Source organism: Mirounga leonina, unplaced genomic scaffold, assembly GCF_011800145.1.
Source record: "Mirounga leonina isolate KUSES-001 unplaced genomic scaffold, KU_Mleo_1.0 Mir_199, whole genome shotgun sequence".
NCBI classification, from domain to species: domain Eukaryota; kingdom Metazoa; phylum Chordata; class Mammalia; order Carnivora; family Phocidae; genus Mirounga; species Mirounga leonina.
Window position 1 is genome coordinate 2,418,742 of NW_023270498.1, and position 13,165 is coordinate 2,431,906.

Consider the following 13,165-nt stretch of genomic DNA (forward strand, 5'->3'; position numbering starts at 1 on the left):
TTTCTTTCTTTCTTTCTTTCTTTCTTTCTTTCTTTCTTTCTTTCTTTCTTTCTTTCTTTCTTTCTTTCATTTAAGATTTTATTTATTTGAGAGAGCGAGAGAGATCACAAGCAGGGGGAGCAGCAGAGGGAGAGGGAGAAGCAGACTCCCCGCTGAGCAGGGAGCCCGATGCGGGACTCGATCCCAGGATCCTGAGATCATGACCTGAGCCGAAGGCAGACGCTTCACCAACTGAGCCATCCAGGCGCCCCTGGATCTGGTTGTCCTAAGAAATAATTCTAATTCTGTAAGAACCGGTCTTATTTGTGAGCTGAGGAAGATTGGCACAGATGTTGATAGAAACACGTATATTACTATATCTTGCTTGCTTGTCCCTGCAGCTCTTACGCTGAAAACAGGTCCTATCCCCGCGTCGGGTGTGTTTGCTCTGCCCGTCATTCTTATTTACAGACAGCTGGGTGCTGGACTCTGGCCTGAGGTCTTCCACACCTTCCCTCTGCTGACCCTCCACCAGCCCTCTTAGGGGGATAATATCAGGGTCCTGTTTTAAAGAGGATTTTCCGGGATGCCTGGGTGGCTCAGTTGGTCGAGGGTCCCATTCTTGATCTCAGCTTACGTCATGATCTCAGGGTCATGAGTTTGAGCCCTGCGTTCCACACTGGGCATGGAGCCTACTTGAAAAGAAAAATGTACTAAAGAGGATTTTTCAAGGGAGACACCACTTGAGAAACACTCTTGACCCCAGGGGAACCCTCGCTGGGGAAACTGAGGGGTGGGCCTGAGCACTTCTCCCGCTTCTGAGATCCTCAGGCCCTTCACTGGGAAGGAAGGTGTGAGCATTGATTGCTAGGGTAACCCTTGGTTCCTGGTCTTCCGAGAGGGCAGTTTCATTAGGGCTCTGAGGGCTGAGAAAGAAGTTCAGTCACCTGGCAAATGGCCTTTTCTTTCTTTCTTTCTTTTTTTTTTCTGATTATTTTGCAAGTGGCCTCATGTGTGTCCTGGTCCCCCCACCCCCTACAGCATTCTATACCTTGCAAGGTCAAACATCCCTTGAGAACAGACCAAAGACACACCTGGACTCAGGAAGGTGGAAATTGCTGTCTGCCCCAATCCTGTTACAGTTCTGGGATTTCCCTGGGGCACGCTCGCTTGCTTGCTCTCTCTCACACCTGCACACACTCATGAGCACACACACACACACACATCAATATGTAATCTGGGATTTTCTATGTATTTGTTCTGCTGTAAACATTTCTCACGTTAGTAATAGTTCATAATCCGGTCTTATGGACAAGCGAGGTAGTTTTGAAATAATAATTAGAAGAAGAATGTAGGCGCCTGGCTGGCTCAGCTGGTGGAGCATTCGACTCTTGACCTTGGGTTGTAAGTTTGAGCCCCATGGTGGGTGCAGAGATTATTTAAAAATAAAATCTTAGGGGCGCTGAGTGGCTCAGTTGGTTAAGCATCGGCTCAGGTCATGATCTCAGGGTCCTGGGATCGAGTCCCAAGTCGGGCTCCCTGCTCAGCGGGGAGTCTGCTTCTCCCTCTCCCTCTGCCCCTCCCCCTGCTCATGCTCTCTCTCTCAAATAAATATATAAAATCTTTTAAAAAAATCTTAAAACAAAGAAAGAAATGAAAAAGAACACACAACCAGTTCGTCATTACAGGTAAACTTGCCTTGAATTACAGCAATTTCTATAATGTGCTAATTTGACGGGTTCCCAGGAGAGCTTCCAGGGTCCTTTTAATCCTTCATACAGAAATAATAAGTGCTTTCTTGTGCTTTTGGAATTCCGACCCCTTCGAGGTGAAGGCCACCCTTTAACAGGTGAGGTTTCTGTGGGGTGTTGGTGACAGGTGACAGATGACAGCCAGTGCGTGGCTGGGTGGGTCTGGTCCTGGCTCAGCTGTGTCTGTGCTCGCTTCCAGCAAACCCACTTTGACTCTCCGGGCCTCATTTCTAAGTGGGCTCTGACCCGAAAGGCCTTGAATTGGTTTTATCCATTGGTCGGTGTTGGATCTGTTCTTTTTTTAAAAGATTTCATTTATTTATTTGACAGAGAGAGAGAGAGAGAGAGAGAGAGACAGCTAAAGAGGGAACACAGCAGGGGGAGTGAGAGAGGGAGAAGCAGGCTCCAGAACCCCAGGATCACGACCTGAGCTGAAGGCAGACGCTTCGCAACTGAGCCACATGGATGCCCCAGTGTTGGATCTGTTCTGACCTCATTAAGGTTAAATGACCGTGACCGAGGGAAGGGTCGCACAAGCCTGGTCATTATCTCAGGGCAGATTTACCTGTGACAAATGTTGCTTCGTGGTCACCATGTTCTCTAATTTGTAAAGTACAGGAATTGGGATTGAACAAAATCTAATGAGCTCTGCTGCCTCCTAGTCAGGAAAAATGTCCCCCAGTTTTAATTGTTTTTTTCTCTTGGACGTGCCGCCTGCGATTGGACACCTGGTCACGTCAACACACTCCTAGCAGTTTGTGAAATGATTTCCTATTTTATTTTAAATCTGCTGTGTCTTATTGATTAAAAATAAGTTCCTGCTGAATTGGAGACTCTCTGTGGACCGAATGGCCAGTGTGGATTCCAAAGGTGGCGCGAAGGTTCTCTCTTATTTACTAGTTAAAAAAAAAGATCTCCCTCCCTCCATAGGTGAGATATATAAGGGTAAGAAGAGGTTAGGGTAGCAATTTGCCCTCATTTTCCAAGTAGAATTGCATGGTGTTGTGCATTTTCCTATGCACAAGGTTAGTCCACACCCACTGGTGTCTGACCTCTGGGAGGGGTGGGTTTCCAGTGGGGATTTGCAGCCCGAGCTGGGAGGTGGCGCCCACCGGTTTCCCTAGTGGTCCCTCTGTTCGCTCCACTCCGACCACCCCCACGGGACCCACCTTCCAGGGGACACTCCTTCAGAAGCACGTGTGGTTGTGCATGTGACTGTTCTCCTGGGATGCGTCCTGGTATTTTTCTCTGAGGTCACTGCTCTGATGGACGGTATTGCTTATGTATTTTATGTCTTTTGTCCACTAGCAGTGAGATTACTCAGAGCTAAAATAAAATCAAAGGCAACTAAAAAACCCAAGGGCTTATTTCTCCCAAATGTGCCAAAGGGAAGGGATACTATGTTTAAAACCTCAGTAAAGAAGACAGTGAACATCCTAATCGAAAATGGAACAGAAGCTTGAATATCCAGACCCCCGCAGACCCTCTCCTCACTGTAGACTGCCCCCCCCCCGGGAAAGGGCTCTCTGGCCTCTGTCCTGGTATCCACGGGGCATCGGGAACACCCCAATGGGACACCTCACATCTGCCCCGCACAGCTGTCCTGCTATTCTGGGGCAGAGACCCCCCTCCCATCGCTACCCTGCATGTCCTATATCCTTCCTTCTCCCGAGATCCCCCATCTTCATGCCTGAGATTTGTCCTATCAGGCGTGCAAGACGTGCAGACATGGAAATCAGCCCCTGGTGAGCCCTCTGCTGTCTCTAGGAATTGGGTCACCCTGGGAGGGGGTTGGCAGTGGTCAGCAAGGCCCAGGGGTCAAAGCCTCAGAGATACAGAGAATAAAAGGGGTGTGGTGTCACACCCCTCTGGTGAGTTCATTCAAGGTCCTCTCCGTCCACTTCCAGAGGGATGTGAGTCTGTCCACCTCTCTCTTTCTCCAAAGCCTGGTTTCACCTTCTGCCCCACACGCACAGCCAGAGGGCTCTTCTAGAATTGAAAGGAGACCCTGTTGTCCCTGGCGGAGCCTGACCCAGGATGTGCTGTGTGACAAGTGCGGAGTAAACCAGACACATGGAGACACTAATGCACAGATATGGTGGTTGAGCGTCACGGATGATAGAGTGAGGACAACTTTCTAATTTCCAGTTGGCGGAGATTTTTGTAAAATGATCATCTCCCTTCTGGATGAAGGTCACGGAGAGAGGGTTCTGCGGTTGGTGGAGGTGTAAACACGTGCCAGGTTAGTCAAGAGCATGTAGGCACGGGGTCTCGAGAACCTTAGAAACACCCAAGAAACGGGATCCTGTGCAGAGCGTCCTTGTGATATTCATTCCATTTATTTAAAGTTCGTCTAGGTTCCAGGCTGCAGCTGGCCGTCACGAGAAGGTCAATGACCTGGCCTTCCTGGAAGAGATACAGGACCTTGCTGAGGAAATTTGTGAAATCTTGGACAAGGCAAAAATCCTACAGGGACTGTGGGCAGGAAGATCCAAGGCTCCAGGCAAGTCAGTCTCTACCTGTCAACCCCTTGCCTGGACACGGGCTGAGCACCCAGAAGGTCCTTGAAATCCTGTTTACGCATTAGTTTGCCTTATGGCATCAGGCTGTGGGATGGTGGGGCTTGGAAAGAGGTCCACCTCCGTGCAGGGGGCCCAGCACCTGGGGCTGGTTGCGAGGTCAGATGTCTACCCTCTCCTGCCCGGGAAGGCGCCGTGAGTGGGTGCAACCTTCAGAGGGGCTTACAACCCATCCTTGCTGTCTCTCTGCATCACACGCACATGCACATTCTCCTGATTCTGTCCCCCTCCCTCTGGCTGAGTTGGATTGGTCTTTCAGTGTTAGTGATGCTTTAAGGTCCTTGAGGATTATCTTGCTTTGCAGACAAACCTTTTAGCCTATGGGACCAGATATGTCTGTTCCTTACGAAGCATGCCCATGTCCTAAGAGGCCCCGACTCTTATTTATCAGTCCATGACAGAGAAGAAGAATCGGATACGGAGCTCATAGAGCCTGGCTCATCAGTGGGGAGGCTTGGGCCATGAGAGAGGCCGCATCTCGCCTGCCCCCAAGCCTGCCCTGGCTGTCAGCTTGAGTAACGAGCTGGAGCCCCAGCCCCCCGTCCCCACTCCCTATCCCACTGTCCGCTGCTATTAAATTTTAGCTGAGCTAAATTTGAGTTTCAGGGAAACAGTAAACAAGTTTTTAGTATAAGCATGTCTCCAAGATTATGTACTCATAGTGAAAAAGTATCTGTTGCTTACCTGAAATTCAGGTTTCACCGGCCACCCTGTGTTTTTATTTGGGAAATCTGGCGACTCTAAGTACCCACCTCAAGTGTTTCTTTTTATTTAACTTGTATCTTTTCATGGATTATGTACAAGGGAATGGAATGAAGAGCCTGATCGGAGAATGGACAATGAGGTGACACCTTGTGTTATTTCTGAGAGAGAAAGCAGCCCTCGTCCAGGGCAGGGCAAGGCGGGGTGGGTTTCACAACCGACCCAAATGCATCCGCAAAAGACCAGAATCCCTTCAGACTCCGAGTGATGGAGTTCTTATATTAGGCACTATCATGAGCTCATTCTACTTTTATAAAATGTGGTGTTCACATGAGGTTTTCAATATTCAGTGAAACTGATTTTTTTTTTTCTGAATTAGGCTCCACGCCCAGCGTGGAACCCAACGCAGGGCTTGAACTTACCACCCTGAGATCAAGACCTGGGCTGAGATCAAGAGTCGGCCGCCTAGGCGCCCCAAGAACTAATATTTTTTTTTTGAGAAGAACTTTTATCTCCACTTTGTTTTCAGTTGTTGCTGTTTGAGCCACTTTTCATGTGTACGCACCAGAGAAAACCCTTCACACTTGACACTTCCTGACACGGTTGTGTGGGTTTGCCACTCCAAGTGGACTCCGGTGGGTGCTCTATCATTTAATTCAGTTCTGATGCAACCACCCGGTGTGACTCACACCCCATGGGTTAGGGGCTCCGTCCCCCGACTGCCCTACTTCAGACCCCCAATTCCAAGTAGTGGGTCCTAGGCACCCACAGTTTTATTTGATTTGACTACAAATTGGAGATTCCCATGACCCCCTCCTGGAGTTTGATTAATTTGCTAGAGTGATCCATAGAACTCTAGCTGGGTTACTGTTTTTGCTTTGTTTTGTTTTTTAAGATTTTATTTATTTGTCAGAGAGAGAGAGAGCACAAGCAGGAGGAGCGGCAGAGGGAGAGGGAGAAGCAGACTCCCCACTGAGCAGGGAGCCTGATGCAGGACACGATCCCAGGACCCCGGGATCATGACCTGAGCTGAAGGCAGACGCTTAACTGACTGAGCCACCCAGACGCTCCTTTATTGTTTTTTTTAAATAAGATATTGTAAAGGGTACAAAGGGACCGCCAGATGAAGCATATAGGTCCGGAAGGGTTCTTCTGTGCCTGTTGAATTGGGGTGCACCACCCTCTCAGCATGTGGATGTGTTTACCAACCAGAAGCATTCTGAACCCCATCTTTTGGGGTTTTTCTGGTGGTTCCATTAGATTGGTATAACTGATGAACTCAGTGGTCATTGGTGATTAGCTCAATCTCCAGCCCCTCTCCTCAACCTGGAGGTCAAGGGGGTGAGGCTGAATCATGGTCTTTTTGGGGGACCAGCCCCCATCCTGACCCTATCTGGGGGCCCCCAGCCCCCAGGCATCTCATTAGCACACAAAAGACACTCTTATCATTCCAGAAATTCCCAAAGTCTTACCGGCTCTCCTGTCAGGGACTAGGGACCAAGACCAGATATAACAAAGGAAGCTCCTGTCACCCCATCACCCCAGAAATTCGAGGGCAGAGACCAGTCTGTATTTCTTACCGTGTCCCACTGTGACTCCACAGAGAACCTGAAAAATCATAACTTTGCTCTTCTTAGCCTCTTTGAGTTTTTTCTTTCTTTCTTGCCCTGCCAGCTCTCTGTCCTGTCCTGAGGACTCACAATGCCTGCGACATCAGAGATCGATAGGGTCATCAATACTTTGTTGGCCCATGACTGAGATTGGCTTGACCAGTTAAGTCATTTTTCCGGGTATCCAGTCAATACGCACTTGCTTTGCAAATCCAGAGTGACCGTGTCCTTCAGACTCGTTCCCCGGTTTGGGGTGTCCTCGAGTTTTGGACTGGGATTCGTGATAGCTCGCTTGATTTTAGAACTAAAACAGGGGCCTGGCAAATGCTTTCTGACTGCTTATTGAACTAACATCTGAAATCTCTTTTGTTGTAGATTCTTCTCCCAGCTCCAGTTTTTTAGCCGTAAGTATTTTAATAAAAATCTGCAACTTAGTCTCCAGAGACTTAGTGGTTAAGTTCAAAGCACTGGTTTTTATTTTCTTTTTCAAATACTTTTTTTTTAAGTCATCTCGACGCCCAACGTGGGGCTCGAACTCATGACCCCGAGATCAAGAGTCATACGCTCTTCCAACTGAGCCAGCCGGGCGCCCCCAAACACTTCTTTCCAGTGATTTGATTTTAGCAACAGTGTATTTGAGACAGCCAGAGTCCCTCAAGAGATGGGTTGAAAGGCGAATTTTAATTTTCTCAAGCGAGACTCTGGCCTGGGCCTGCTGAGGGCTGGAACCGTGGACGTGAGGGCCTGGAGCCCAGACCTGGGCCTGTCCTCCCAGAGATGCCAGTGGGGGTCGGGGTGTGACTCCCCTGGGGGAGGTCGGTGGCCCAGGGCTGCTCTGGAGGCCCCCGCTCGGTTTTCTCTTTGCCATAGCTGGTGTGTGGTGTGGAAAACTCAGGCGTCTAGAATGTTCCGAAGTCTCTGTACCAATGCCAGGCGCAGATGGGTACCTTCTGGCCAAGCCAGCCATGCTGTTGGAATATGCGTTTTCTTCCTGTTTTTCCCACACACCCCTTTGCAGTCCTGCCCTGGCACCCAGCCTTCCCTGCCCTGCTTACAAGGCTCATTTTTAAGCAGCTGGTTTATGGCTTCAGTGAGATGGATTCTATCACCCCTTCCTCACACCTTTGCCTGGGAAGGAAGCCCTTCCCACTTCTACCCACTGGAATACACATTTTTAATTCTTTTTTTTTTTTTTTTAAGATTTTATTTATTTATTTGACAGAGAGAGACAGCGAGAGAGGGAACACAAGCAGGGGGAGTGGGAGAGGGAGAAGCAGGCTTCCCGCCGAGCAGGGAGCCTGACGCGGGGCTTGATCCCAGGACCCTGGGATCATGACCTGAGCCGAAGGCAGACGCTTAATGACTGAGCCACCCAGGTGTCCCCGGAATTTTTTGATTTTCCTTCCTCCAGACCAAGGCTCTATGATTGTACCATGAAAAGCAGAGGTGGGGATAGGGATCTTTGCGGGGAGGGAGTCCAGTATTTAATTATTCACACTGCGCTTCCATTACAGTTGAGTTCCATTGCGCTAACAGAAAACCCTCAAATAAGAGCAGGTTGTCCATTTTTGTTCCTGTCTGAACAACTACTCATTTATTGCCAAGTCCCAAAATCTTAGATGGTGGTATAGCTTGTTACAAAATCAGACCTTTTCCTCTCTGTCCCCGCCCATAACTTCACAATATTTAAAATCCCAACCCAGGGGTGCCTGGGTGGCTCAGTCGTTAAGCGTCTGCCTTCGGCTCAGGTCATGGTCCCAGGGTCCTGGGATTGAGCCCCACATCAGGCTCCATGCTCCGCAGGAAGCCTGCTTCTCCCTCTCTCAATCCCACTGCTTGTGTTCCTTCTCTCACTGTGTCTCTCTCTGTCAAATAAATAATAAATAAAATAAAATCTTTAAAAAAAATAAAAAATAAAAAAATAAAATACCAACCCAACGGGATGATCTTCAAATCTTGTCTGTTCAAAAGAGTGACATGCCAGGCATGCATCTCTACCACCTGAGGTTCCGAAAGCCAACCCAGCCTCACTGTTTCTTCAATCATGAACGACATGAAAGGGGGAAACTCTTGGTATTTTTTCCTAACAGATGGATCTCAGTAAGACCGAAGAGGTGATCTCGAAATTGGAAAAACTCCACCAGCAGCCTCACATCTGGAATTTTCTACTTCTTCTGCCGAGACTGTACGCAAACAACATTCGAGTGGAAGACCGCATCCGTGGTGGGGCACACCTCCTCCAGGCAGCTTTGAAGTAAGTGTAGAAGAGAAATCTAACCAATGATAGGTGTGTGTGGGTTTTCTTCTCACTTTTTCATGGGGAAATCTGTATCTCTGCTTGATCTCTTGTTCGATTCAAGAAAGAAATGGGGAATCATGGCACCCTGAGATGGCTGGGACTCTTGCATCTCTGTGTCTGTTCCTTCCCTACTTGTGTGAATATTTTATAAAAGGACAGTCATGTTGTCCAGAGCCCATTCTCCCTGATTTAGGCAACTTAACATTACATCATTAACATTTCGTACATTCCCGTTGTCTTTTTTTTTTTTAATTAAAAAAATTTTATTATGTTATGTTAGTCACCATATAATACATCATTAGTTTTTGATGTGGTGATCCCAGATCCATTGTTTTCGTATAACACCCACTGCTCCATTCATTACGTGCGCTCTTTAATACCCATCACCAGGCTAACCCATCCCCCCCACCCCCCTCCCCTCTAAAACCATCAGTTTGTTTCCTGGAGTCCATAGTCTCTCATGGTTCGTCTTCCCCTCCCATTCCCCCCCTTCATTTTTCCCTTCCTTCTCCTAATATCCTCCACGCTATTCCTTATGTTCCACAAATAAGTGGAACCATATGATAATTGACTTTCTCTGCTTGGCTTATTTCACTTAGCATAATCTTCTCCAGTCCCATCCATGCTGATGTAAAAGTTGGATATTCATCCTTTCTGATGGCTGAGTAATATTCCATTGTATATATGGACCACATCTTCTTTATCCATTCATCTGTTGAAGGGCATCTCGGCTCTTTTCCAGTTTCATTCCTGTTGTCTTCAAGTGATCACTTGAAGACTTGAAGATTATTTTTTTAAGATTTTAATTTTAAGTGACCTCTATGCCCAACGTGGGGCTCGAACTTATAATGCCGAGGTCAAGAGTCACATGCTTCCTCAACTGGGCCAGCAGGTGCCCCTTCAAATGATCATTTTTAATGGCTACTGTTCTATTTTATTTTATTTTATTTTATTTTATGAATTCATTGTTTTATTAGAGAGAGAGAGTTCACGAGTATGGGGATGGTCATAGGCAGAGGGAGAAGCAGACCCCCTGCTGAGCAGGGAGCCCCATGCGGGACTCGATCCCAGGACCCTGGGATCATGACCTGAGCTGAAGGCAGACACTTAACAGACTGAGCCACCCAGGTGCCCCAAGGATCAGAAAATTCTAAATTTGAACATGACTTTCCAAGTTCTTATGAAGGCATATCTGTCAAGGGAGCATATTTTGACAGTCTGTTGGTTTGATTTATAGCCTATATATTTGAATATAGTGGGTGTGCTTTCTCCGGTACCCTTGCTCTAAACCCTGAATATGTTAGCACAGGCAGTGAGTGGGCTCTTTGGAGAGGGACAGAATATGAAATTAGAGGATATTGCTGGCGGCTGTTGAACCATATCAGCTCCAGCATTAATTTTACTTCTGTATTTTGCTTTGGTGACACAAGGTCAAGAAAAACTGCATGCCGTGAACTATACTTCAATTAAAAAAAACCCCACAAAAGACAATTACCATTCTTCAAAAAAGAAAATCGGTATTAGATTTAGAAATAAGTATTTGCAGGGCACCTGGTGGCTCAGTTGGTTAAGCATCTGCCTTTGGCTCAGGTCATGATCCTGGGGTCCTGGGATCGAGCCCCGCATCGGGCTCCCTGCTCAGCGGGGAGTCTGCTTCTCCCTCTCCTTCTCTCTCTGCTGCTCCCCCTGCTTGTGCACTCGCTCTCTGTCAAATAAATAAATAAAATCTTTAAAAAAAAAAGAATGTGGTATTGGGCAAACTGATAATTTATTAATGGTCTATCTTGTCATCTTGGGATACCCTTCATCACACAGGGATACCTTGAGAGATTTTCCTTAAGGAGAAGCTACAGGGAAATAACCTGTCTGATGCATAGCTTATATATTGTGGGTCTCTTATTGCTAAAATTTAGGCATATTCCTCTTCAGTTGAATGGATTTTCTAGTTTACAGGCTTAATTATTTATAATTATACTTAGTACAATTACTTATAAAATAAAACATTTAAGTATTTATTTATTTTTAATTTTTTATTGTTATGTTAATCACCATACATTACATCATTAGTTTGTGATGTAGTGTTCCATGATTCATTGTTTGTGCATAACACCCAGTGCTCCATGCAGAACGTGCCCTCCTCAATACCCACCACCAGGCTAACCCATCCTCCCACCCCCCTCCCCTCTAGGACCCTCAGTTGGTTTTTCAGAGTCCATCATCTCTCATGGTTTGTCTCCCCCTCCGATTTCCCCCCCTTCATTCTTCCCCTCCTGCTATCTTCTTCTTTTTTTTTTTTTTCTTAACATATAATGTATTATTTGTTTCAGAGGTACAGGTCTGTGATTCAACAGTCTTGCACGATTCACAGTGCTCACCAGAGCACATACCCTCCCCAATGTCTATCACCCAGTCACCCCATCCCTCCCACCCCACCCCCCAGTCCAGCAACTCTCAGTTTGTTTCCTGAGATTAAGAATTCCTCATATCAGTGAGGTCATATGATACATGTCTTTCTCTGATTGACTTATTTCGCTCAGCATAACACCCTCCAGTTCCATCCACATCATTGCAAATGGCAAGACTTCATTCCTTTTGATGGCTGCATAATATTCCATTGTATAGATATACCACATCTTCTTTATCCATTCATCGGTCGATGGACATCTTGGCTCTTTCCACAGTTTGGCTATTGTGGACATTGCTGCTATAAACATTGGGGTGCACGTACCCCTTCGGATCCCTACTTTTGTATCTTTGGGGTAAATACCCAGTAGTGCAATTGCTGGATCATATGGTAGCTCTATTTTCAACTTTTTGAGGAACCTCCATACAGTTTTCCAGAGTGGCTGCACCAGCTTGCATTCCCACCAACAGTGTAGGAGGGTTCCCCTTTCTCCGCATCCCCGCCAACATCTGTTGTTTCCTGACTTGTTAATTTTAGCCATTCTGACTGGTGTGAGGTGGTATCTCATGGAGGTTTTGATTTGGATTTCCCTGATGCCGAGCGATGTTGAGCACTTTTTCATGTGTCTGTTGGCCATTTGGAAAACATTTAAGTATTTAAAGAATAACATGAACACAATATGTACACGCACTCCCTGGAGCCCCTTGTTTTGTGAAACAGGTTGGCGACCATTGATCGTGCCCCTGACATCCTCAGATGCGTGGGTTCAGACAGTGGGGGATTGGGGTGCTCGCTATTCCAGGAGGGCACCTCTAGAGTTTAAACCGATGACCTGAGCTTGAGGCAGCCAGGCTGTCTGCCCATGTGCTCTTTGGAGGTGATAGCACCTTGGACCCCGGCCGGCCTTGCCACTGCCCGAGTGAGCATTGATCCCTAGTCCAGAGAGTCAGGGTCACATTTGAAGACACGGTGAAAACTGGTAGGTCTGTGGTCTGTCCACATCCCGCAAAGGGCTGGGACCTGGCTGGTAGGTCACAAGTAAGTCCGAGTCCGTTGCGCTCTGTTTTGCTAAGCCAGCTCACGTTGCTTTGGTTTTCTTTTGGTTCCAGTTCCTTGGCAACTTTGGAAGATTTAGATTGGCTGCCACTCAACCACACTTTCTCCACGGTTTCTGAAATTGTGCTGAATGTGACCATTTCGACGCTGACATTTCTGCAGGAGCGTGGAGCGGCCACCACTGGTATGTGTACCCAAGGGCTTGTGCGAAATTTCAAGTGTTCCCCTGGTTACGTTTATCGACAGCCACCATAGAGCTAAAATGCTGTTCAAAAAATGATGTAATGAACATGTCAAATGCCAAGAGGAATCCCTTGTTTCTGTTACTAAAAGGTGGTAGTAGACTGAAAATCTGGAATTCAAACTTGAATTTGACTCTCTACCATTATTGAAATTCTGTGGCCACTGCTCATAAATGGGTTATTTTTAATTAAAAATAATTGATTTTAAAATTCTTTTATCTGATGTCCTTGAAGGTTAGACCTGTCATTGGTTCTGTGATTTGAATCTTTCTTCTCTCCTCTGCTCCTATCTGGAAAAAAATATTTGAAAATTAGGAAGGCTGGTGAGAAGAAGCAGATTGATGTGGATTTAGAAAGCCCACGAGCTAAATAGACAAACCCCTTCCACAGGGAAGGGGATGGAGTTCCTTAGCTCTATTCTTGACTCACGATATTCTTTCTTTCTTCATTGAAGATTTATTTTATTTTATTTGATGTTGACAAATAAAATTGCATATATTTATATTTTTAAGTTTTAGTTATTTAAGTCATCTCTACACCCAA

At 46.6% G+C, this 13,165-nt stretch overlaps 1 protein-coding gene across 1 annotated transcript in view; it reads left to right on the forward strand.

Moving 5' to 3' along the window:
* The window catches only part of ABCA13 (ATP binding cassette subfamily A member 13), a 372,949-nt gene that overhangs the window by 31,498 nt on the left and 328,286 nt on the right, over positions 1-13,165 (forward strand). The window contains exons 4-7 of the mRNA XM_035026542.1: positions 4,079-4,233; positions 6,997-7,025; positions 8,712-8,875; positions 12,434-12,564. Coding sequence (XP_034882433.1) covers positions 4,079-4,233; positions 6,997-7,025; positions 8,712-8,875; positions 12,434-12,564 — 479 coding nt within the window. The remainder of the gene's footprint in view (positions 1-4,078; positions 4,234-6,996; positions 7,026-8,711; positions 8,876-12,433; positions 12,565-13,165) is intronic.